General features: G+C 37.4%; 1 protein-coding gene across 11 annotated transcripts in view; it reads left to right on the plus strand.

Moving 5' to 3' along the window:
* DLG2 (discs large MAGUK scaffold protein 2) overlaps positions 1–27,419 on the plus strand; it is a gene marked incomplete at both ends in the record, with an annotated part of 2,113,672 nt that overhangs the window by 800,637 nt on the left and 1,285,616 nt on the right. Inside the window, one exon of one of the 11 annotated variants that reach the window (XM_080704567.1) lies at positions 22,373–22,474. The exons of the other annotated variants lie outside the window; for them this stretch is intronic. Within the exon in view, the coding sequence (XP_080560693.1) occupies positions 22,373–22,474 (102 nt within the window). Of the gene's footprint in view, positions 1–22,372; positions 22,475–27,419 lie in introns of those variants that run through there. 11 annotated transcript variants of the gene reach the window in all.

Below are 27,419 nucleotides of genomic sequence, written 5' to 3' on the forward strand. Positions count from 1 at the left end.
TTGAACCTATGATCCTCCTGTTTCAGCCTCCCAAGTACTGGGATTACAGGTGTGCACCACCAAGCCTGTCTCAGTTCCATGACTTAAATAGTTTACATATTATTATAACTCCTCCAATCTATAGCTCTTACCTCTCCACTCTCTTTTGTGCATACTTAATTCATATTTAACATCTTTACTTGGATATTTATTTTTAACTATTTTATTAGTGCATTGAAGTTGAATGTGATAACAAGACACGTGAACACGGTTCTTGCTGTATTTCCCTCTGCATCCCATTCTGATCTCCTTTCTCTGCCCCCCACATTATTAGTGAAATTGGTAGTAATACCTTTACATGTTACTATAGTATTATTTGTGTTCTTTGGATATTTAATAGTCACTTCCAATGTATGTAAAAAATCAAACTGTCCTTTTCCCTCGCTCTCAGCAATTCCCAGGCCAAAATTGTAAGATTAATTTTTGCCTCTTTTACTCAAAGCCTGTATCCAACCTAGCTGCAATGGCTGTGGGTTTGATATTCAAACTATGCCAAACCTATTTCTCACCCCTGCCACTTCGTGTTGTCTGAGCTTCCTGGCTCCTTCAAACCACCATTTTCTATCACCTAAACTATGGGAACAACATCCTAATTTATCCCTTTGCATCCACACTTCTTCTGCTTTGTTCCTCTACATCACACTGCCTTTCTACAGAACCAAGCCATTGAAAGTTTGAGTACGAATATTTATGTGGAATAAATAATCTCTCACCTGCCAGTGGCCCAAACAAAATATTGCCTACTTTTATAGTTCAAAATACTCCAAAATTTGCTGAAAACAAAGCAGATGAAAGCTACTGAATCCTGCATCCCTGTAGCAACCCACTCAAATCGAAGAAAAAAAATCAACTCATCTAATTTTATTATTTACAAAACCAGTGTGTGTGTGTGTGTGTGTGTGTGTGTGTGTGTGTGTGTGTGTGTGTTTCTTCCTGCCTGGCATCCTAATCTCTTCTAAGCAAGTGTTTTGTGACACAGTGTTGCTACACATTATTGCATTATGATCAATTGTAATTTGCTACTGATGATGAAGTACTTATTTTATTTAATTACAAAACAAATTAGAGTCTATTCAGGAATATCAATAAAATAAAGCTTCTTTTACCTTTCTATGTGCTTTCTGGAGTTCTAGTGTTCAGGGGATTTTATGTAGCTAGAGCTCAATTTTGCTGTGCTTCCATGAGCAATCTGGGGGTGGAGGCCATGGATTCATGGACTTCCCCGGGCACTGTGGCTTCCTCCGGGTACTTCACAGCACAGAGAAAGAGGGAGTGGGAATTACTGTCCTGAGAAGCCACCCTTTCAGGATATGGTTGCCTTGGTGGACTCTGCCTTTTTTTTTTTTTAGAAGCAGGGTACCAGTTTAAATTCTACTTTGTACCTTCTAAATGTTCATAAATACTAGCTATAGTTTTTATAATAATAATAGGCATTGTCACCTTGCTGCTTAAAATCTAAGGCAGATCATAAAAAACTCTATGAGGCTCCATTGATTTGTGTAAAATTGTATTGTTTATATATTTATATATGTGTATATAAAATCTTGTGTTATATATGTACATACTTTTAAAAACTTGGATTATTACTTGAAACTTTTTTGAAAGTTTCAGGAGGTTCTCTCAAATTCATAGCTTCTCTCAAATTCATATATACATAAATATATATATAGAGAAAGACATACCTTATAGTTGTTCTTTCAAGGATTATGTGAGATAAAGATAAATGGCGATTAGAGCAGCATCTGACAAAGATAGTTAATTAGTGTTAATACTATCCCTCCTCTCCATGATCACTTTGATTCATTCATTTCTGATTTAAATCTTCATATTCTTCTCTCAAATACAGTAGTGATGTAACAATTGAAAAAGGATTTGCCATGAATTTCTCTAAAAGTACAGATAATTCAGCAACCTAATTATCTTATTTTTCTAATTATCTACTTGATTCCTTTTTTTTTTTTGCCCCCAGTATTATCTCTGCTCTCTGCTATGTATATTGCCAATAATATGGAAATTCTTGGCTTAATTGGGTATCATGATGCCTGGTTTGAATCTTATAAGCATTGTATTTCTCAATTATCCAATCCAGAAACTACTGGGAAGTGTTAATTAGGTACTAAAAACAAATTGGACTACCTTAGGGATCTTCTTAACAACAATTTTACACTCAATCAGGTGGTGCGGCCATAAATTATCCACAGCAGCCAAGTATCCTGTCCAGGTGTGATCTGTAATCCTTGATGGTTGGCCTGTCACTCAACCTTACATCTTTATAAAGTTGTTTTAAGCAATTCTATGTTTTTAGAAAGTACTTTGATCAAGACGATAGGATTTGAAAATTATAATGATGGGTAGCTTCAGATATTTATCATCTCTGGATAGAGTTAATTGTGTCATGTAAATAAGAGTATAATTTGGTATATAAATTTTAAGTATGTTTCAAAAATTATTGAGAAAATTTTCATAAGAAATTAAGTTCATATGGAAATTTAGTTTCTGAATAGAGTTGATATTTAGTTCCTGATATTTAGTTTCTGAATAGAGTTGAACAAAGTTTTAAATAGACTTGCAAAGAAAATATGCTTTTCTCTGAATTCGGCAACATAGGGACTTATGCACTGGCCTGTGTCAGTCCTGAACCGAAATCTTAATGATGTGGTGAGGATAAAGTCAAAACAGCTAACCTTGAACTGCACTGCCGCCCTTCTTGGCTGAGTGCCCTTAAAATAATGGTTTGATTAAATACATCTTCATTCAATAATTCATTCAACAAATACTTTCTGAAAACTTACGATATTATAGGTACTCTCTATGGATATATATATATATATATATATATATATATATATATATATATTTTTTTTTTTTTTTTTTTGGAGGTACTGGAGATTGAGCCCATCCTAAGTTCACTCTGAATGTTCTAGATAGTTAAAATCAGATCTTGTCCCTCATTCAATTAAGAAGCACAGAAACAACCTTTTCCTATAACTGTGTATGAACATCTTTTCGGTGGAAAGACTTTACAGATGGGCAGGTCAGTGTATCATGAAAGAGCAGGGCTTACTCAAGTAATTATAAAAATGTGTAAAGGAATAATGGGTTTTAAAACTTGAAAGATCAAGTACTCCTTTACTGTCTCCAGCTGATGGAAATTCTATCATGAATTCTTCCTAGTTTCCCCAAAGGAAGATAATAGATAATCTCTGTTTGGCCTCTCATAGTGTGTGTGTGTGTGTGTGTGTGTGTGTGTGTGTGTGTGTGTGTGTGTGTGTGTAATGAGAATGGAATCTGGGGGCATTCTATCTTTAAGCTACACCTCCAGCCCTTTTTATTTTGAAACAGGGTCTCCCTAAGTTGCTGAAAGTCTTGCAAAGTTGCTGAGGCTGGTCTAAAACTATGGTCTTTCTTTCTCAATCTCACAAGTACTGAGATTAAAGGTGTGCCCCTCCACACCTAGATCTCTCATAGCCTTTTTAAAGAACAAGTATTTTAGAGGGGAGAACACTGTGTTAACAGAACCCAGCAACCAGTTATCTAAGATAACTGAAAATCACTATAAGCCTTTGTTTCTTCACTCCCCACCAGGCGCTGTATTGACCTTATTTATGCTTCAGATGACCTTTAGAAGCATATACACAAATAAATAAATGAGCATATAAATATGTGGCATACTCATTTTATTTATTTTTGTGGTACTCTAGATTGAACTCAGGGACATTCTACCTCTGATCTCCCCCCACCAAGCTGATGTTTTTATTCTTTGCTTTGAAACGGGGTCTCACTAAGTTTAGGAGAGCCTCACAAATTGCTGAGGCTGGCTGCAAACCTTGCAATCCTTCTGTCTCAGCCTCCCAAGTACTGGGATTACAAGCATGCACCACCACACCCAGCTATATTTATTTATTTGTTATGGTATTGAAGGTTGAACTCAGGGACATTCTACCTCTGAGCTACACCCTCAGCCCCATTTTACTTTTTATTTTGAAACAGGGTGTCACTAAGTTGCAGAGGGCTTTGCTATATTGCTAAAGCTGGCTGAAAACCTAGATCTTCCTGTCTCCACCTCCCGTGTACTGGGATTACAGGCAAGAGCCACCATGTCCAACAGACATACATACCTTTTTTTATATCCCCTGACAGCACACAGTCAGGGTTCAATAAGAATTTATTCAACAAAGAGATCCGTGAATACATGCTCATTTCTCAGGAGAAAGAAGATGGAATATATCTGATTTTATAGCCCTATGCAAACTAAATGGTAATTTTCATTTCATTGCTCTTCATGTCTCATTATATTTTTTTCTTATATTTGCCTTATTGAACATACACATGTGACAAAAAGCTACCTGGGAGAAGGGACTAAATCCTCCTCCTATGATTCATTCATGTTTACTGTTCAGAAGGACTTGTTGAAGACCACTTGGCTTTTTGGGTGCCACAGAAGAAATTGGTGGGTAATTTAAGTGGTGGGCCTCCTAAATTCACCTAGTCTCTAAACAAGAGAACAGGTTTTCTCACACATGATTTCCTGTCCTGGATCCAAATGACAGATCCCTGCAGCTGTGCAGCCTGAGAGCAGATGTTGCCCTGTCAGGTATCTTTGATTCTACTTGAGAAACCACAGGAAGCTGGTTGCAGACAAATCATGAGCACTGTAGGAACAGGAGGATGGCAGCCTACATTGTGTGCTCACAGAGGAGACATGGCACTGAGCCACACACAGCAAGGCAACTACGGCTGGTCTAGATGTGCAGAGCAATGGGGCCTGGCTAGTCCCTGTTTCTACTTTCATACAGAACTATTTCCATTATGTTTTGTATTAGAGTTGACCAGTGAGACACTTGTGTCCTCATATAATCAAATTGATATAAAGTTGGTAACCCTTAATGGCATGCAGAATCTTTATTTTTTTATTTTTTATTTTTTTATTTTATTTATTTATTTTTTTGGTGGTACTGGGGTTCCTGGAAGCCCTTCTTCCTCCGGGCTACACTCCCAGACCTATTTTATATTTTTGAAACAGGGTCTCTTACGCCAGCACGGCTGGCTTCGAACCTGCGCTATCCTCCTGTCTCCGCCTCCCAAGCGCGGGGATTACAAGCGTGCGCCACCACGCCCGGCTTTATTTTTTTATTTTTTATATATTTGTGTTACTGGGGATGAAACCCAGGGTCATTTGACCTCCAAGCTATACCCCTAGCCCTTTTTAAATTTTTTATTTTGAAAAAGGGTCTCACTGAGTTGCAAAGGGCCTCACTAAGTAGCCGAGGCTTTCCTTGAACCTGGATCCTCCTGTCTAGGCCTCCTGAATGCTGGGATTACAAGCGTGAGCCACCACGCCCGGCTAGAATCTTTTTTTATAAAGATGCTTATAAATAAATAAAATTAATCTTTCCAGTTGGATTACAAAGGGACAAATTAAAACATATGAGGATTTTTAATGACTATTTCATAAGTAAATCAATAAGGAAAAAGAACCAAAAAAAACCCAAACTTTTGATGACAAGGAGCAAATTCTAACCATTTAGGATACCTAATATGTTAATCAGTGTATACAAGAAGAATGTGCCATAAAATACTTTCATAATTTTGTTATTGGAACTAAACCAGTGTCTAGGTATATAGGGATGGAGGAGGGGAAAAGGCAGCCAGTGAGAACTGAATTAGTATTTATTCAGTATCTTAGTGCAAGGAAGAATCATTTCATTTTATTTTTACAATAATTATATATGCTTGATAATAATATTTTCATGTTCTTCTAAAGAGGTTTGGCATGTCTAAATAAATTGCCCATGTTCATATACCTTGTGTGTTACAGAACTGGAATCCAAATGCATGTTTGTCTAACAGAGGCCATACTTTTCCTCTGCCTCAAAATGATTGAATTGTCTCCTTAAGTACAATAGCTGACCTTTAGTCCTACCATGGTAAATACATTTCTACTATAACTACAGTCTGCTAGATGTACAGGTTTGAATATTTGTGAATATTTATATAATTTAAAAAATAATGTCAATATTTCAGGTAATTGACATGGCTATCTAACAAAAAGAAAACTTGCATTTATTATGATGGATTTCAGGAATACTTTTTGGTTGCTTATCAAACTTCAATTGACCTTTCATTATAACTCACAGAATATGTTCAAAGCATAACCTACTCAAACTCAAAGGTATTCACCTGACTTGCCTATACTTAATCCCAACCCCCTTTGCAGTGGGTTCCTAGGGACTGGCGTGTGATTTACTGGGAGTCTGTAATTCACTTAGGGTTTACAAATTGCAAGGATGAGCTAGGTGTGGTGGTGCATGTCTATAATCCCAGTACTTGGGAGACTGACACAGGAGGATGGAAGGTTTGAGGTCTGCCTTAGCACCATAGTCAGACCCTGTTTCAAACTTAAAAATATAAAATACCCCACAAAGCCAGGCATGGTGGTGCACGCTTGTAACCCCATGCTTGGGAGGCTGAGACAGGAGGATCGCGCAGGTTCGAAGCCAGCCTCAGCTACTTAGTGAGGCTCTCAGCAACTTAGTGAGACCCTGTTTCCAAATAAAATATAAAATAGGTCTGGGAGTATAGTCTAGAGGTAGAAAGCCTCTGGGTTCCACCCCCAGTACCACCAAAAATAAGTAAATAAATAAACAAATAAAATAATAATAATATAAAATAAGATAAAATAAAATACCCCAAGTGTTGTATGCATGTCTATAACTATCACTGTGAATTACATTATTATGTGAGACTATAATGCACCAATACCATTATTACAAAATAAAATAAGATAGGGCTGGGTATATGGCCAAGATGTAGAACACCCCTGTTTCAAAATAAAAAGTAAAAAGGGATATAGTTGTAGCTCAGAGGTTGAATGTCCCTAGGCTCAATTGAGAGTACCCCTCCCCAAAGGAGAGGAAAATAAAAAAGGGAATCATTTTGCCAAATCAGTTTCTGGAATCCAATAAAGAAATAATAAATAAATAACAATAAAAAATAAAGATGCCAATGACAAAATAAATAAAAATAAAATGTAAGGAGGGAACCCCATGTATTTGTTTGTGGGAAGAGCTATAAATTATTTTCTGAAAAACTTCTTAATGATAGCATCCTTTCTTCCCCAACTTGCTTGTTTTGGTAGTGAGACCCAGGCCTGCTATAGCCATCTTGCTCCCGCCTAAGGATATGATATTCCAGTAAAGGAAGGCCTAGCCAAAAGTTTGTTGGAGAGGTAGACCTGAACCCTTTGGACTAACTTGATCTTAATGCTTGTGGAAAACAAACATCATTGTTTCATCAAGTTTGAATTGGGTTTTCTGTAACTTGTAGTCAAAAGCTCAGAATACCTGCATGCCTGGACTATGAAATAAATGACAAATGTGATCTCCTTAATGGATTACATCATCATGCTTCATATTTCATTTTATAATTTAACATCTTTTGGGAATCTACCTTCTTTTATATGATCCTCTTCATTTTACAGTTGTAAAAATTGACTCTCAGAGTAAAGTTGTCCAGGGCTACAGTTTTATTAAGTAACTGTTATGAACCTTGAGTTTCTAACTTCAAAATTAAAATCCTATTTTCTAACTCTAGTGTAACCCAAGCTAAAGTGAAGAGCAAGGGAAGAATTTATTACTCATTTATAATGTAAGCAATATGGTATATTAATTATTGGCATAATCAATATTAAATAATTATTTTGCTGGGCATGATGGTACATGGTTGTAAACCCGGTATTTGGGAGACTGAAGTAGGAGATTCACAAGTTTGAGGCCATGTCAGCAACTTAGTGGGAACTTGTTTAAAAATACAATATAGCCGGGCGTGGTGGCGCACACTTGTAATCCCCGCACTTGGGAGGCTGAGACAGGAGGATCGCACAGGTTCTAAACCAACCTCCGCTATTTAGTGAGTTTTTCAGCAACTTAGTGAGACCCTGTTTCCAAATAAAAAATAAAATAGGTCTGGGAGTATAGCCCGGAGGTAGAAAGCCTCTGGGTTCCACCCCCCGTACCACCAAAATTAAATAAATAAATAAATAAACAAATAAATAAATAAAATATAAAAAGGGCTGAAAGTATAGCTCAGAGGTAGAATGCCTCTTGAGTACAATCCCAATAACAAAAAAAAAAAAGAAAAAAAGAAAAGTAAAATAAAAATATTTTTTGCCAAAACAGTTTCTGGAATCCAATAATTATCTAGAATGTTTGGGTCAGTTCTTGACTTTTCTTTTTCTTTTTGTTTTCTTTTATTGTTTTTCCTCACAGAATTTCATTCATCCTCAGTGCTTGACCAAACATTCCTCCTCTGCCCATAACTTAACCCATCAAATGCTTTATCATAACTTTCTGCTTCCTCTGCTTAGAGATGTTCTGCTTCTCACTAGAGATGTTCCACTTGTCTCGTAGAGATTTTCTACTTCTGGTATTTGGTAACCAATCAATTCATGTTTATAGACCTGAACTATGCAATACACCTGAAAATTTTGAGGAATAAGTCATTCTAGGGAACGAAGTTTTATAGTTTGTGTTTTGTTTCTTTTATAGTTTGTAGATTCAACCTCTTTTTATTTTATTTTTAATATACTTTTATTAGGACATTGTAGTCTCACATTGTAATGTAGTTCCAAGTGACAGGGACATACATGCACACAGCACTTAGTGGACTTCCCCTAGGTCCCTCCTCATAGCCTCTCATTTCCCCATACCTGGTATTGAGATTTGACATTAATAATTTCATATATGTACATAAAGTCAACGGAAATGATTCCTTCATTGGTTCTCCTCCCCCTGCTCTTTCCCTAGAGCACCTTCCTCGTTCCACTGGAGTTTCTCCTCCATCATCTAAAGTCCCTCTGCAATTCTGATTACTCCCTGGCTTCCACATTTGAGAGAAAACATATCACACTTCACTTTCTGTGACTAGCTAATCTCAATTAACATTACATTCTCCAGGTCCTTGCATTTTCCTGCAGATGACATAGTTTTGTTCCTTTCTATTGCTGAGTAAAATTCCATTGTGTGTATTTCCCAGAATTTGTAATTCATTCATCTTTGGATGGGTATCTAGATGAGTTCCATGATTTGACTGTTGTAAATTGCTCTGTTGTAAACATGAATATGCATGTATCACTCTGATATTTTGACTTCAATTTCTTTGGAAAGATACCCAGGAGTGGTATAGCTGAATGGTATGGTAGTTCTATTTCCAGTTTTCTGAAGAATCTCCACACTGATCTCCTTAGTGGTTGCACTAATTTATACTCTGACCAACAGTGTATAAGAGCTTATATTTTCCTCATATCCTTTCCAGAATTTATTGTTGTTTGTATTTGCATCCTGAGAATAGAATTTTTGTGGCTTAAGAAAATATTCTTATGTTCCTTAGCTCCCTATCCTTAAAATGCAGGTGGGCTTTCCGGTTTTCCCACTTCAAAAATATTGATTCATCTTTATTCAAAATTTGCTTTTCATTTGTATATGGCTGTGAAAAAAGCATCTTCCAAAACTACATGTGCTTCTTTTTATTATCATTATTTTTGTTGTTGAAAAGAAGAACATGCGAACATTAGTTCAGAAGGGAACTTGACTTTTCGCCTGCTATTCTCATTTTAGCTTAGTGTTTTGATTTCAAAATAGATTTAAATATGTTTAGCATTTTTATAGAAAAGTGCTACCTATTTCTTTTTGAGGACACAGAACTGTAAATTCTGTAATTAGTACAGTCAGGACTGAAGAGTTCTTCCTGAAAAGCTGTATTCACACAGGACAAGTTTGCATAATGCATTTTTCAGTTAAATTTTCAAAATTTCTTTCATGTTGAAATTGGTCACAGCATGGTACATGAGAAAGAACATTCAAGAAGGTGTCACAAGGCCTATATTTTCCAGCCCCAGCTGCACCTCAAATGCATTGTGTTAGAGTTAAAAGGTTTGCACAGTCTTAGCTCTTTTTATGTGTAGAAATTACATATTGTCTGATATACAGGAAATATTATTCAATTCATTTCCTTATAGTTCTTACAGTTCAATATGTTTAGCAGCTCATTGAAGATTCCTGGACTCTGCCTTTGTTGTTGTTCAGGGATCTTCTATATGTATAAAAGGACAAAAAGATGCAATCTAAACTCCTTAGTCTGAATAAAATCCACCTATTCAGACTCTTGTCCCATTACTCCCCATTAAGAACCTTGTGATTCACCCACATAAAATATATCCTCTTTTCATGAACACATGAGACTTCCTTGGCACATGCCATTTTCTGCATGAAGCTTGTTTTGACATATCCACACAGTATATTCCTTCTTCTTTCCAAGACCCCAATCCAGTGTTATTTCATTAAAAGGCTTCCTTTTCTTACTCAAGATGAAATTAAATGTTTTCCCATAACATGCATAAATTGAGTGTCAGCTCTCTTCTCTAGTGTGTAAGTTCTTTACATAAATGTTTTTAAATTCATCTTTGTATCCCTAGTTTCTAGCCCAATATCTAAAATGTTCTAGATCTTAGTGAATGTTAAAGGAATGTATTGGTAAACACAAAATATAAGTAAATAGAAACAATTCATTATATGATAGAATTCGATTATTCTAAGTAAGACAGTAGACAGAGAAAATGACCTCTTCAAGATTTCTTGTGAAGTTAATACTGAACTTTTTTATCTTAAGCTTCTTTAAGAGTTATGACTGTTCATAGATGTGCACTTTCTTTCTTAAAAGTTTCAGAAAAGTATTTAAACTACTCAGTACCAGATATATATTACTGATTAAAACACTAATAACAAAACTGTCAGCAAAATAAAAATGGAAGGAAATTTCTTGAACTGATAAGTAACATCAATGAAAAATCTACAACCAAAATTATACTTAATGATGAAAGACTGAATACTTTCTCCTCAAGAAGAGGAGTAAAATATCCTCTTTCACTACTTTTGAGAACACTGTACAGGGGGTACAAAGCAGTAAAGTCAGTCCAGAAAAAGAAACTAAAGAAGAAAACAATTTTTGTTCACAGATGACATGATCTGATCAGATGCTGTTTAAAAGTCTGTCAGACTAATAGACATCAACAAGTTAATTCTAAAAACATATGAGAATTCAAAAAACCTAGAACTGTCAAAACTTCTCCAGAAAAAGAGAGCAAAGTTTGACATCTAAAACTGAGTTGAGGAATTATTATAAAACTGAAGGAACAAAAACATCATAGTATTGTGGCAAATGGAGACAATCAACAGAAAGGACTTGAGAGTACAGAAATAAACCACAAATATTAAAACAAATAATTTTTCTACAAAGTCAGGAAATTAAGTGGAGAAAGGATAGCTGTTTCAACAGATAGTACTAGATAAATTGGATAAGCATGCAAAATATAAATTTACATCAATAACTAATAATGTTTCAAATGAAATAAAAATTAATCATAAGTCTTAATATAAAGCTTCTAGAACAAAATAAGAAGAGAACATGTTTGTGATCCTTGGTTGGGCACAGATTTCTTAGATATAAGAAAAAGACTATATTGTAATTTTTAATATTACAAACTTCTTCTGTTCCAAAGACACTGTAAAAGATGAAAAGGGGTATTTTCTCAGAAACTGTTGTATAACATACCTAATAAAGTACCTTAAAACAAGTTATATAAAGAGCTCTCATAACTCAACAATAAGAAATAACTAAATTTCAAAAGTAAGCAAAAAATTTAAATAGTTTATCATTAGATAGCAAAAAATAAAGAGGCACATAACCTGTTCACCAGCATTTATCATTAGGCAAATGCAAAATTGAAAGTACCATGAAATACTAATACACATGTATTAAAATAGCAAAAATTAAAATGGCTAACAATACCAGATATTGGAAAAAATGTAAAGTGACTAGAATTCTCATATATTGCTGTGAAAATGTAAAATGATGCAACCACTGTTTTTTTAAAAAACTGTTTTTACAGTTCCTTAGAAATGTAAACATATTGCCAGGCATGGTGGTACACAGCTGTAATCTGAGTACTTTGGGAAGTCTAGATAGGAGGATCAGAGATTCTTGTCCAGGTCAGCAACTTAGTGGGGACCTCAGCAACTTAGTAAGAACTTACTTCAAAATAAAAGAATAAAAATGGAGCTGGGGTGTAGCTCAGAGGTAGCATGCTCCTGGGTTCAAACTTCAGTACCCTCAAAATGTAAATATATTAAGTGATCAAGCTAACTCACTCCAGTAGAAAAAAATACATCTCCCGTACAAAGACACACAAATATTCATAAGAGCTATATATTAGAAACAAATCAATATATCCATCATCAGATAGAATCAATTTACATTACTCAGCAATAAAATAAGAAATAAACTATGGACAAATGAACCATTCTGGATAAATTTGAGAGTAGATATATTGAAAGAAAACATCAGATAAAGCATGCATACTATGTGATTCCATTTATGTAAATCTCTAAGAAATGCAAACTAATTTATAGTGACGATCAGATCTGTGGCTGCTTTGGGATGGAGAACTAACAGAGACAGGGTTGGGGGGATAAAAAAGGGCAATTTTTTTGTAGGTGATAGCCATGTTTACAATTTTTATTGTATCAGTTGTTTTCAGGGACATAGACCTATGTGGAAACATCAAGTTTCACATTTTAAATATTTGTAGTTCACTCTATGTCAGTTGGACTTCAACAAAGTTGTTTTAAAAATATTCATTATGCGGCTTTCTTAGTCTCTTAGAATAAAACCAAAATTCTTAACTATAATTGCACAGTCTGCCCTGACATCTGTTTTCCTCTTCAGCCTCTGCTCACTTAATGTTTCCCCTTGTTTTCTGTATCCCATCTATTATGAAATTATCTTAGTCCTGTCTACATTCCTCATTTCCTCACACCAAATGTTCTTTGTATATTTATTTTATTTTCTCTACTTAAGATGTTTTTCTCTTTTCCATTTGTCTAGATCCTTCCTATTCAGATTTCTGAACTCACCTCAGTTATCACTTTCTCTGTTATGCCTTCCTTACTAGACAGAATTCCTTAGACATCCAGGGAACTGTCCTCAGAACACTTACACTAGTCTTCCTTCCTCATTTGCCCGTAGTCTCCATGAGACCAAGACCATATTGATCGATATTCATCACTGTAACCCAAACTCAGCATAGTAGATAGCACACAAACAACCCTCAAAAATATCCACTGAATGACTAAAGGAGTAAATTGTAAATGGGAACCCTATGGGGGATATACAGTTAATGTGCTAACACTCTGAACCAAGCAATGGCTCTTTCATAGTCTCATGCAAACACAATTTAGATCTCCTAATGTGTTATACTTGACATGGCCTGTCCTTATAGAATAAAAAAAGGCACCAGCACACTTGTTACAGAAGTTACTCACACACTGTACCAAAAGGCAGTTTTTCTCACAATGATCTTATTTTAAGCAAAGGGGAAATAGAAATTGGGCTAAGCTATACTTACAATTTGGTGCCATCAATGACTTTAGCCATCATGCATGTAGCTTATTAAGGGGAAAGAGATAATTGTGTCACAGTGTTAAATTGGAGGAACATAGCTAGAAATTATAAGAGAGGTCTTCAGTTTCAGAGGAGCCATGGTTTCATTGAGTAATCATTTCACTTAATTTGGCTCTGCTTAGCTGAGGGGCCCTGTTACAACATAATAGATTGGTGTTCTTCTGTATAAGTAAGTCCCTCATTTAGTTCATGCAGCTAAATGAGCATCTATTGTTCAGATGAAAGGCAGCTGATAAGAAAAATCTATTTGTAGTAGAGAAGCACACAGTGGTGATAGAAAGCCATTTAAAATTAGCCATCTTTTTGTTACAGTCTTCCCATGAATTACTGCTCTCAAAGTTGAACTCTGATGTAGTATATATTTTTTTAACAATGAACAATTTTCCTTTGTTTCACAGATGGGCAAGCACAACACAAAAATAGAATTAGTGACTTCACAGGAATTTTGCTCTGTTTGGCTTCCATTCATCTGCAATAAGTTTCTTGGCTAGTTTTGGTGTGGAATGAATGAAAAAGAGAATGAATGAGTGAATGAATAAATACTATTAAGAATTCATCAATAATGTGTGCAAGGCACTTCAATAGGTACTTGCACATAAGATATCTTACTTAACCTTCATAGGAACCTTGAGATATAGGTGTTATTGTTCAAGGAACTCCTCGCCTCTTCCAGTGAATAAGATAATTTATCTGTCAAAATGATTAAGTAAACAACTCAAAGTTGTAGAGCAAGTGTCAAAACTAGGACTGGAATCCAAGACCTGAATTTCATTTCTTTATCACTGAAACCAAATTATATAAAGAATAAAACCTAAGAAAAAAATTTTCATTTGAATTTTGCTGCTAAAGAAATTCTCACAGGTGGTGTCCACAATGTGTATGTATATATATATATATATATATATATATATATATATATAGGCGGTACTGGGGTTCCTGGAAACCCTTCTACCTCCAGGCTACACTCCCACTCCCAGACCTATTTTATACTTTTTTTTTTTTTTTTTTTGGAATCAGGTCTCTTAAGCCAGCGCGGCTGGCTTTGAACCTGTGAGATCCTCCTATCTCCCCCTCCCAAGCGCGGGGATTACAAGCGTGCACCACCATACCCGGCAATAATATTTTAAAATCATCTTTTTCAATGGCAAAAAGGGTAAAAGTTACAATCTTATGTCTTAAAGGCAAAACATTGCCTCATTGGATCTTAGAACAATAATTCTTTCAAAACATTTACTGCGCCGGGCGTGGTGGCGCACGCTTGTAATCCCCGCGCTTGGGAGGCAGAGACAGGAGGATCGCGCAGGTTCGAAGCCAGCCGCGCACGCTGGCTTAGGAGACCCTGTTTCCAAATAAAAATGTAAAAATAGGTCTGGGAGTGTAGCCCGGAGGTAGAAGGGCTTCCAGGAACCCCAGTACCACCCAAAAAAAACCCAAAAAACAAAAAACAAAAAAACAAAAAAAAAAACACTATTTACTGCTAAGAGAAAAATGCCAGAATTGATCGTGAATCAATGGACTAGCATTTCTTCATTAAAGAATATATTTCTCCCAACTAGGAATATGGGCAGGAGGTCGGGGGCCTGGATGAGGAGACAAAGACCTAGACCAGTTCACCTGAGCCTGGGAGGAAGTTAACTATCTTGACTTATACATTCCATTCATTCTCCACCATTCATTCATTGACTGATCATTCCATGCTACAACTAACCAAGGAATCTATTCCCAAAATAGGCAAGCAAACATGCTAAGAGAACTCAAAAGCCAAAGTCACTCAAGGTGACTGTCCCAAAGAGGTCAACATGGGGTGGGGGAGGGAGCGGAAACTGACTCAGACATTACAGAAAACACAAGGAGCCAACAACAGTCATGGGGGGAGCATGGTGCAGTGTGGGATCCTCAGTGAGGTGACAGGGAAGCGCTGAGCAAGGGTCTGAGGAGAGTCACTGGAAGAGCAAAATTAGTGAGAAGGGTTGAAGACTTAAAATTGCTCAGTATCACCAGGCGTGGTGGCGCACGCTTGTAATCCCCGCGCTTGGGAGGCAGAGTCAGGAGGATCCCGCAGGTTCGAAGCCAGCCACATGCTCTGGCTTAGAAGACCCTGTTTCCAAATTTAAAAAAAATGTAAAATTAGGTCTGGGAGTGTAGCCCGGAGGTAGAAGGGCTTCCAGGAACCTTAGTACCACCAAAAAATAAATAAATAAATAAAATTTGCTCAGTATTAGAAGTGATATGTATTGGGCGAGTCTAAGAAGATTTGTTTGTTTTGGAAACTGGGAATTGAACCCAGCCCTGTTCATTCCTTTGTTTGTTTTTGGTTTGAAACAGTTCTCACTAAGTTGTTGAGGGCCTTTCTAAGTTACTGATACTGGCCTCCAGCCTGTGATCTCCCTGTTTTAGCCTCTAAAATACTAGGATTACAGTCACATGTCACAACGACTGGCTTAGGGCTTGTTCTTTGCTGTTAACTGTGTATGTGTGTGTATGTGTGTGTGGTGCTGGGGATTGAACCCAGGGCCTTCACCCCTTGCCCTATTTTATTTTTTTGAAACTAGGTCTCACTAAGTTGCTGAGTGTTTTGCTAAATTGCTGAGGTTGGCCTTGAACCTGCAATCCTTCTGTCTTAACCTCCCATGTACTGGGATTACAGGTATGCACCATCATGCCGGGCTTACTGTTAACTTTTATTGAAAAGAAAATCAGAAAATTAATACATAGTTACTATAATTTACAAAGTGTATATATCATAGGCCAGGTGGGAGTGACAGACATTTTGCAATAAATTCTCATTTACGCCTTACAGCAGGTGTATGTCATTTTCACTGTGTTATAAAACAGGAAATAGTAGCTTAGAGAAGTTAACTAGATTGATCAAGCATGCTTATGTACTTTAAGTATATGTATTAGCAATTAATTATATATTCATGCCTACTGTTATCAAGAGCTATTGCAATTCTCATTTCAAAGCAGTCACTTCAACTAATTTGTAAATTCATTGATGACAGAAAGATATATTCCCATGCCTCTGCCTTATGGATTTCAGAAAACTCAATGAGAAAAAGAGTTCATTTTATAAAACTTATTGATGAATTACTTGCATGAAAGTATTTCTATTAAAGATAAAATGGAAATAAGTGGGCGCCAACTTGCAGTGGAAGGGAAGAAAGAGAAAGGGATATCAAGATCGAAGTCAACACAGCTCTTAGTGTCAAATTCTAGTATGTCAGATGACTCTAAAGTTCATGTATCATAAATCAAATAGAGACACTTTTTAAGTCTTAAGAGACATAGGAAAAAAGTCCCCCAAAGATTTACTAAATAACACTTTATTATGTAAGCAGATGCAAAATTGGAATGTGTTAGCTGTAAGTGCCAGGCAGAGTGGCCTCCTTGTTGAGAGCTTCCATCCTCGAGCCAGATTGCTCAGCTTCAAATCCATCCCAGTTCTGTCACCCAACTAAGTTGTGGTCTGTTGTATTACTGTTCCCAATATGTTCTCCTTCTTCCTTCAGAGAGGAGTACTTTCCCTCTACCCTCAACTAGTATTAGGACGGCCACAAGGCATTCCTTAGCTAATAATATATGAGCAGGAAAATTTTTTTTATGGTCTAAACCCAAGTTTTAAGAACCACTGCACATTTAGCTATTGGTCATTTTCACCTCTGGCATGAGAAGGACATCATGTTCTTGATAGAAGCTGTTTGTCCATGAAATGAGGTGGGCTAAAGTAACAGAAAAGTTATGTTGGCCATCTGACATGAGAAAGCAACATTTATTGTTGAAAAACAACACAATTTTTTTTTGTTAGTTGATGAATTGGGCTGACTAGAACACCAATTTTTTTTACTTTGGGCAAATTACTTAATCTCTTTGTGATTCAGTTTTCTTTTTGGGTAAGATTTAACTATTATAATAATTGATTAAGTTAATGGTTAAAAAAAAAAGGATTCAGACTTATGCCAAATTGGTAAAAGTTTGGCTCAAGAAAAAATTTCTGGTTTGTAGTATTTGCCAGTTAACATGGTGTAAATATTACCTCACAATTGATTCAAACTACCACATGATGTCACAGAATGGGGAGTTAAGAGGAGGTACACACAGTCAACCCTAAAGAGTAGGATATGGCTGTAGCACACTGATGAATATAGAGCAGTTCACACAGCAAGCACTATATTAGTACATCTAAGTAGTAAACATTATAGAAGGCTTTATATTCTGAAAATAAGTAACTGAACAAAACAACTTCTCAAATATTATTATTATTATTATTATTATTATTATTATTATTATTATTTTGCAGTGCTGTGGATTGAACCCAGGGTCATTCTATTTTGAAGCTATACCCTCAGCCATATTTTAATTTATACTTGGGAATAGGGTTTCACTAAATTGCTGAGGCCAGCTGGGAACCTGAGGTCTTCCTGTCTCAGCCTCCAAAGTACTTGGTATTATAGGCATGTGCTGCCACGCCTCACTGTTCATGCTCCTGTACAATCTTGAGAATCTCTATTTGGAAGACCATCCAGAGAACTCTAGCAATGAAAGTAAATTTAGAGATGATTTGCTACATAATAATTAAGGTGTTACCCAACTAGTAGATTATGCCACCTAATGTCTTGTCTACTATTTTCATTCCAACATGAACAAACTCAATTTAAAAATTGCTAGGGAAGCTGGACGCATGATACATGCCTCTAATTCCAGTACTTGGGAGGCTGAGACAGGAAGAGGATGACAAGTTTGAGATCAGAGTATGGTTAACTTAGCGAGACCTTGTCTCAAAATAAATAAATAAATAAATAAATAAATAAATAAATAAATAAGATGGAGTATAGCTCACAGGTAGAGTTCCCTTGGTTCCAATCCCTAGTACCACATGCACACACACACACACACACACACACACACACACACACACAATACTATAGAAAAGAAAAAAAATGACAGTATCTAGTTAATGTTTTCACCCTTGTTCCAATTTCTGATGAGGAATAATAATAATAATAAATAAAATATTTAAAACCAAGCCTGCTCACATTCATTGATAATTCTGTTTTTGTGATCATCACTCCATTACGAGAAAAATTGTTATTAGGTAAATGTTTATAGTGTTTTATAATAGTGATGATTATTAGGAAGAACTGTAAATGTTACCAGACATTGAAATGTCTAAATAAGGATAGTTACTTTGACTATTAAACTAAATGCATCACTTCCTGGCTTTCCCTAGTAATGTCTACTCCTAAAAATATCACAGTATACCCCCATGCAGCATAATCCCAAATTAGTGCTTCTTACACCAACAGTGCAATGTGTGCTCATATCTTAAGGTAATGGTGACTCATTTTTGTCACCATAGTTGTTAGTGGCTGTAACTATGGAATGCATTGTCATGGATACCACTTTGGCCCCTCTTCCTTCCCCCATTCTGTTCTCCCTAGTGCTATTACTGAAAGATAAGAACCGAGGAAAATCATTTTGCCAAATGTATATGAACAAATTAGAGATATATACAAATGTGTACGTGACCAGAGAAAATGATGTAAGATAAAAGAACGCTCACTGGCTCAAGTTAAGCATAAAAGATCAAGGAAATGAAACACACGTTTTGTTTTCTGGTTTGTCATTTGGCTTTATCAGTCTGAACCAGCACAAACTGTAAAATGGGAAGTGACTGAACATGACAGCCATTAATGCTGCCCTAGAATAGGAGGTCAGCCTTAGCCTGGGCTATTCATTAGGGAAAGGCTGTTAGAGATATTATTGGAACATCACAATATAGAGCATACAATACTTTTGGGGTGTTTGAAGTCCAAATTATAGGCTAATGAATAAGGGAAATATTGTACAACTTTTTTAGAATCCATTCTCCCTTGGAAAAAACAACCATAATTATAGATATTCTGTAGGTGGAAGTGCTCACACAATCACACATTTTATGGTAACAGAAAGGGATGGAATGCTAAGGGATACACTTAATCTGTAAATGTGACCTTAAGATCCACAAAATGCTTCAGACCAGTATTGTCCTAAACTGTGACTTAGCACATTTAAGAGCAACTATACACACACATGCACACACACACACACACACACACACACACACACACACACACACGCACACACGCTTCCTGAGTCCCAGTAGCCCCCAGATATTCTCTAGATTGAGTCAATTATGATTCCTAGGAGGAGAATCAATTAGGTAAGGACTCCTGTGTTTAGTATAAGTATCCCAAAGCCTAAGGCATGGCTGCCCTCTTCAGTAGGAAACAGGTTTAACCCATTTTTTGATAGTCCTTCCATGCTGATTTTTTTCTGAAACTTTGTCCCATACTGATTTTCTTTCATAGAGGTCTTGATTTCATAGGAAGGATCCATATCCCTCTCACAAGGAGGCTGATTAAAAGTGAAGATTCTAGCCGGGTGCAGTGATGCATGCTTATAATCCCAGTACTTGGGAGGCTAACACAGAAGAATGACAGGTTTGAAACCAGCTTCAGAAATTTAGTGAGAATATCAGCAACTTAGTAAAATGCTGTTTCAAAAATGGAAAATACAAAGCTCTGGGAGTAAAGCCCATTGGTAGAATGACCTTGGGTTCAATCCACAGCACCCCCCCCCAAAAAAAAATGTATAGATTCCTTGATATCTTCCTAGCCTAATGTAGAATCGGACCTAAGAATCCATATTTTTGACAAGCACCCAAGGATTCTAGTACAGTCAGGTTTAGATTCCATTAACTTGGGATAGGAGGGTATGGTATTTTTGATATTGGTATATAAAAGAAAGTTTATAGAATACTACATTTGACTTGATGATTTCCAAGTTCCTTTGCTCTTTTAAAGTTCATAAGGATGGAACATATGGTGATATTGGGACTCAATAATTCAGATTATAAGCAGCCTGTTCTTTTAGTGGAATTACATCTGGAGGACATTGTTGGGGCAGTTTGATTTGCATAATTTAGAACTATGTTGTTGCAGTTGTTTCAGGTGGGATCTGAGTTCAGTGCCTGGTTAGAGGGACTTTTTAATTACCACATTCGCAGGAATGGGATAGGCCTAACTTCCTAAATTATCTGGAGACTCTGGAACATGGTTCTGGAGAAGAGTTGTGTGGTCTATAGTGGTGCTGCTTTGTAAACTATCTTCTGCCATTTCTTTTTGAATCTCACCTTCATGGCTTATTGATTGTGTGACATGGGTAAGTTATGTAACCCTCAAGGCCTCCATTCTCTGCACTAGAAAAATCATACACAATAATATCTACTTCTCAGACTAAGCCATGAAACATCAACATGAATGTGTTTCCCCTAAACCATGTCTCTCTAGCCTTCCTGAGGACTCTGCAGTGGGGTTGAAGTCCCACTGGGGGCACAGATAATATATGTGGCTTACACCTAGCACCAGCCACAGCCAGGATCTGACTCCAAATCCTCAAGTAAGTCTTGTTCTCTTTCCACCAACCATCTGTGAGGCATAGCAGAACCCAGGTGGCACTCAAAGAGCGCTAGATTTACCCACTTCCTGCCCTGCACACTTCTTAGTACATTTTCCCCCCATCTCCAATAAGCGATTTTGCAGCTGTGCCAGCCACATGCTGATTTTTTTGGTCTTTTTACAGTTTTGACAGTCTTCTTTAAAAAAGAAACAAACACCCCCACCCCCCAAAGAAAAACAGAAAACAATAAAGGATCCTGTCATTCATACTTACACAACAAGAGAAATACTTCTGGGGCTTCTGGAAGCCTGTAAGACATTAAGGTGGGAAGAGGGCAAACTCTACATATTTGAGTTTGAAAAAAAATTTTTTTATCAGATAAACCTTTGGTTCTGAAGCCACTTCTACCACCCAGGGTGTGAGTAGGCTCACTGACCCAAAAGCCAAGCGCGGAAAGCATTAACAAAAGCCTCCCCAGCCCATTTCTCCACCGAGTCTCTGGCGGCCACCTTCCCCTCCTCGCCCCCTCCCCACCCTCTCGGCACGCTGGCCTGGGCGCTGGGGAGGATGCTCCTGGCCAGATTCAGCGCGGATCTCTGCTTCCAGGGAACTCCAGCCCCAAAGGTGGTTTACTTTGAGGCTGCCTTAATGGGGGCCGAGTGTGGGCTGGGGGTCACTTCAGCTCGGGGAGGCCGGCGCGCCGCGGCCAGGGACTCCTCGGTGGTCCAGAGCGCGCCCGGCGCCGGGCCGGGCTGGCCAGCGCCGCGCTCCCTCCTCCCTCCGCCCCTCCCTCCCTCCCACCAAGCCGGCCCGGCCGCGCTCCCCACGGTGACTCTGGATTGCAGCAGGCCACTGGCTTTATACCAAACCCAGAGCTGCAGTATTTTTTTTTTCCTCTCCCTCTCTTCGGAGAAAATAATTTCAGCCCCCTTCGGCTCGCATGACAATCTTGTGTGACTGGGACGAGTAGGCGGGCACATCCTTTTACATGCTAATACTGCCCCACCTCCTTTGAACCCTCCTCTAAGCGCCTCGCTTCCTTTTATTTTTATGTTTTCCCCCTTTTTCTTTCTTTTCTTCTTTTCTTTTCTGTTTTCTTTTCTTTTCTTTTTATTTCACCTCTCAAATCCACCACAGGGGGAGGGGAACATTTCTTGGCCTGGCCCTTCCCCCACGCCTCGTTCCCCAGGGAAGCGAGACCCCGAGGCTCTCGGTACTTGCAGGCAGCTGGGCTTTCACCTGGGCTCCGGGATGGCTGCGCCGGGCGCGGGCGGCAGCGAGCGGAGCGGCCGCTCGGTCTAGGCTGCCGCTCCATACATATGCTGGCGGAGCGCAGCGTTCGGGTCCCCCAGCGAGCTGCCACTGCCGCAGCCCGGAAGGAATGTCCCCTGTTGTTAAGGACCCTGACTGTTTTACACCAATGATTTGCCACTGCAAAGTTGCTTGCACCAACAACACTCTGTCGTTGATGTTTGGATGCAAGGTAGGACGAGGGAAGGGTTCGTGTCTTTTTAATGCATGCTGTCTCCCTTGGGGGAGCGAACAGTTCCTTTTGTTGTTTATTCATGTGTCTGCCTGTTGGGAGAGTGACAGTACCTGCGACTGCTCTGCCCTCTCAGGGAGCCTGCTGGATTTGGAAGCTGGAGAGCCCAATGATTTTCCAGAGTCCAATGTTGGGCAGATAACTCGATGGTGATAGGACCCAGACTCTAGTATACAGAGGCTCCTAAGAGCAGATAAGCCTTGGAAAGGCGGCGCCTTAGGTGGCTTTTTTTCTTGGGATCTCCTTATCCATTTAGCTAGAGCCTGAGCTCTTAGCCACTGCTTTGGGAGCTCCTGAACTCATCACCGATTCGCAGGCACCACCTGGAGCGGGCCCAAAGGCAGGAGTACTCCAGGTGAAAGTCAGCACTTTGGTTTGCGATTTAGCCCTGGCCAAGATAAAGGGCTTATTTTGATTTTATACGGAAATTCTGGAGCTAAACCCATGTTCAGCCCCAATTGTGTAATTGTCTCTTGAGTGCAGTCTACGTGAAATCAACAAACCTAAATGTTATCAAGAGGTGGCACAGTTCTTGGTAAACTTTGTAGTGAATAACTGTCCTACCCTGTATGAAAACAAGGTTTGACGGTTTTTCTCTCCTTGTCTGAAATATGTGAACAGAGCTTTCTTGTTGGACTTGATGCGCACTCTGGGAAAGGTGCACAGAGCTTGCTGTCTGAAAAGTCTTAGCCCATAAGTGGTCTGATTACTGCTCCTTGCTCCTAGGTACAAGTCTTTACTTATTGCAAAAAGCTGGTGGGTTCATTGAGCCCGTTTATATAAAATACTTATTGTGGCCACTATGATGCCTCTCTAAGGGGGAGAAGAGGTGAGCTTCCTTTGAAAGAAAAGAAAATTCACTTCCATAAGTGAATAAAAATCACACAATCCCCATTGTTCCAAAAGGATAACACCAGAGAATGAATTGGACAGCTGGTAAGCACCTTAGGCTACGGTAAAGTTAATGAAACAGAGATAGTCAACTTCATGGATAGTGCTCAGAGGAGGGGTAGGCTTGATTGAAAAATTGGAAGTCGGGATTGTCTTGTATTGGCTATGCCTAGAGAATTTTCTCTTTTCTTGGAGCTTCAGGTTTTCTTCTATATAATGAAAAATGTGGAGGAGATGATTTCTGAGATCCCTCTAGCTTAACCTTCTCTGCTGATGTTCTTTATAAAATCACTTAACGGTAACGTTATTACTAAATATTTTTTATTCCATATGATATGTTGCACCTTAGGGCTAGTTTAAAAAAATTACTCATTCTAAAGAGTAGTTCGAATCTTCTTTTCAAACCCTCAAAGTGGCCTTAGAATTGTCAGAGATTTGTGTGTTCCTCACTGTCAGAAAGACACAACGGAATGGACAGCACCAGTAACGAACTAACTCCCCGCGCAACTTGCCACCCTCTTGCATTCTTCAGTGTACTTTTAACTGCACTTACAACAGCATCTGAGCAATGGCTCCTCTTTAAAATCCCTTCCCAGAAACTTAGGAGAATTGTTTTGCCATACTAAATGCTTGTTAACAAAAGTGAATTATTTGTCAAGGGAAATGAAATACAAGCTCAAATAAAGTGAGCTGTCGGTGTGGAGAATGTAGTTGAAAACAGACTTAATGCTTAAAGTCCATTTTAAAAGAAGTTTCTTTTATGCTATTATATTTCCCCCTGGTTTTCTGAAGATATCAGAGAAATTGTTATCAGCACACGCTTATTTTTAGAGGCTGGGTAATTATATTAATTTCCTTTTAGTTGTCTTTCTGTGGGTGTTTTGATTTAACAAATTTACTTAGTAAAAGAAATTCAGGTCAATAGAATGAAACACCTAAACCAGCTGTATTGGTTGAAATAGTTCTTTGAAAAATAAATTAATGCTATGAAAATAAATTATACTTTTAGAGGGTCATCTATACCATCTTCTTTTGCCAAGTATTTGAATATGGTATAGTGGTATGGATGTATTATAACTATATTCCTCAGATTTTTTATTATGGAAGAGTTAAAGTGAGGGTCTTTCAGAATCTTAGATGTTGAAAGAGTACTAGAACTTTCCACTGTAGCTTTTCTCTAGCAAAGTTCTTACAGCACTTTCTTACAGAAACAACAGAATGTATCATGGAAAACTTGTCTTTCTGTAATTTGAAACAAAACCAGATTTCAATTTACCAGGTATATAACCACTGCATTACATATGTCTATAATAGCACAAACTTTAAATGAGACACATGCAGTGCTTTTAATGTATTCATTCATCAAGTGATTGGTACTTTTATATGGCCTTGGTTATTTTCATAGTTCCATTGAGGGGGGTGGAACTCTCACTTGTAAGAAGAACCTCTTTCACTGCTAAAATATTTTTTGTTTATTTTTTCTGTGAGTTTATTCATTTTTCTCAAAATTAGGTTTTTATATTCTATGATGAAAGGTCATACAAATATAATCTATTTAAATATTGGTAGAACATTCACAAAATGAATTGCATTTACTGAAATTAATGAAATACTTATGCCATGATTCCATTCCATCAATAGTCATTGAGCACACAATAAATGCTAGACGCTTGTGACATGGTCAGAAACAACTCTTATACTCTGTGCTTTCAAAGTAAAATGACTATATTGCTTGCAATAGTGAGTCATGGAAAAGTAAATAATAATGATCTTAATTGAATCTCTGAGAAATTCTAGTAGAATTTAAGTAATTATTGAAAAAAACTTGTGGAGACATACTTGTTATTAAGGAGCTTCTGAAAATTTAGATATATTCAAATATTACCTAGGAAGAATAAAAATAAGATTCTTAGAATGGATCTTCATTTTCTTTCCTAGAAGATACTTAACATGGCAAAGTCTAAAACCATGTTGGTGTGTAGGCCAGACTGTCAGTTTTTAAAAGACTGTCTTTACTATCAGAAAACTAGTATTGTTTTGAAGCATGCTCAGCAACTTCAGAATTAAAGTAGAACTCCCATTTAAATTTATTTTGTCACTTAGTTATTTCCAGGACCCTTCTTGCTGCAAACTGACAGTCATTCCATTTAGTTAACTAACTGTATAAACATGGAGTGTCTGTCTGTGCTCAGCTCTCTCCCAGATACTATTATTAAATGTTACAGCTACAAATGTAAGTATGACATCATTCCTTTCTTCCAGGAAATCCAAGTGTACTCAGAGAAGTAATTCTACTCTCTTCCCTAAAGCACAATAACCTGATCTTAAGTTTTCATGAGGTAAACTAAAATATCAATGTTTAGAAAGGTTTCCCCATTATATCAATCTTCTTTCTTCAGTCCATTGATGTTATCATACAAGATTTATGGCAATTGACTTCTCATGGAAAAAGGAGGATTTCTAAAACGCTTGTTTTCTTTCTCTCCTAGTAATTTATGTGTAATTAGTAGAAAATAGGCATCAGCTTTACTTAGCTTTTTTTTTCCACCTGCAAAGATCCACATTCTGAATGTAATTCCGAGGCCCAGCCTATGTATTTCTTTCCATTATCCTGTCCATAACTGCATTGCAAGGACGATCAGTTTCTGTGTACTCTTTTCTTCTTACTCCCCATTTTCCAGTCACCAACATTACCAACTCAAAACCACATAGAAGCCAGGCATGGTGGCGCACATTTGTAATCCCTGTGCTTGGGAGGCGGAGACAGGAGGATCACACAGGTTCGAAGCCAGCCATGCAGGCTTAAGAGACCCTGTTTCCAAATATAAAAAAATAGGTCTGGGAGTGTAGCCCATAGGTAGAAGGGTTTCCAGGAACCCCAGTACCACACACACAAAAAAACACATAGAAAAGGCAGAATATTTATTATTGTTCCTAATATTCCAAAAGTACTTTTTAAACTGCTATGTTCTCTACAATTATTTGTTTTTTAGTTAAAAGGAAGATGTAATTGAAATATGATTCATGCTAAAAATGGGCAAATGACCTGAATAGACATTTCTCTAAAGGGGATACATGAAAAAGTGTCAAACATCATTATTCATCGGGGAAATGCAAATCAAAACCAGAGTGAGTGATGACTTTATACTAGTCAGTATGGCTATTATAAAAAAAGGCAAGATATCAAGTGAGGTGAAGGGGTGGGGAAAAGGGAATTCCACTCTTGGTAGGAATGTAAATTGGTGCAACTATTACTGAAAAACATTATGAAAGTTTCTTAAAATACTAAAGCAGAACTACCATATAATCCTTCAATACTTCTTCTGGATAAAAGAGATGAAATCAGAAACTCATAGAGACATCTGTTCTCTGTGGTCATTGTGTTTGATTCACAAGAGCAAGGCATGGAAAGAATTTAAGTGGCCATAAACAGGTTAATGCATAAAGAAACTCTGGTGTGTATATTTGTAGACATATAATGTATATTTTCAGATACTCTTACACACAGGGTACTTGCGTGTGGATATATTAGTTGGCTTGCCTATAGTAAACAATCCACTGTGTAGAACACAACATCATGTTGTACACCTGAAATGTGTACAAGTAAAAAAGAGAAATATGGCCCAGACTGTAGAAAATCTGTTTTTCCCAAAAGTCACTTGTTAATATAACAGCTCAAACAATTAAATCTAACAGTTATGCCCTTAGGCCAAATCATTTGCCTTTAATATTCTCCTTGATGTATAAAGATAAATTAAGATAGAAGAAAGTTCTTGAAAATGATGTGAAACCCTGTAAAATATTTTCCCAGTGAACATTTGGATATTTTATAAACTGTCTTATTGCTTAAATGGAAGGAATCATGTGATAGGAAGCAATTTCCCTTTCTTTTATATGTTGGCTCTCTCCAAAGAGAGAAGAGCAAGAGTAAAGAAAAATAAAATAAGAAAATAAGAGGAAGTTGAAAGAAAAAAGGAATGAGTCCAGGGACTAA

The sequence above is a fragment of the Muscardinus avellanarius genome (assembly GCF_963383645.1).
Source record: "Muscardinus avellanarius genome assembly, chromosome: 1".
In the NCBI taxonomy this organism is placed as follows: Eukaryota; Metazoa; Chordata; class Mammalia; order Rodentia; family Gliridae; genus Muscardinus; species Muscardinus avellanarius.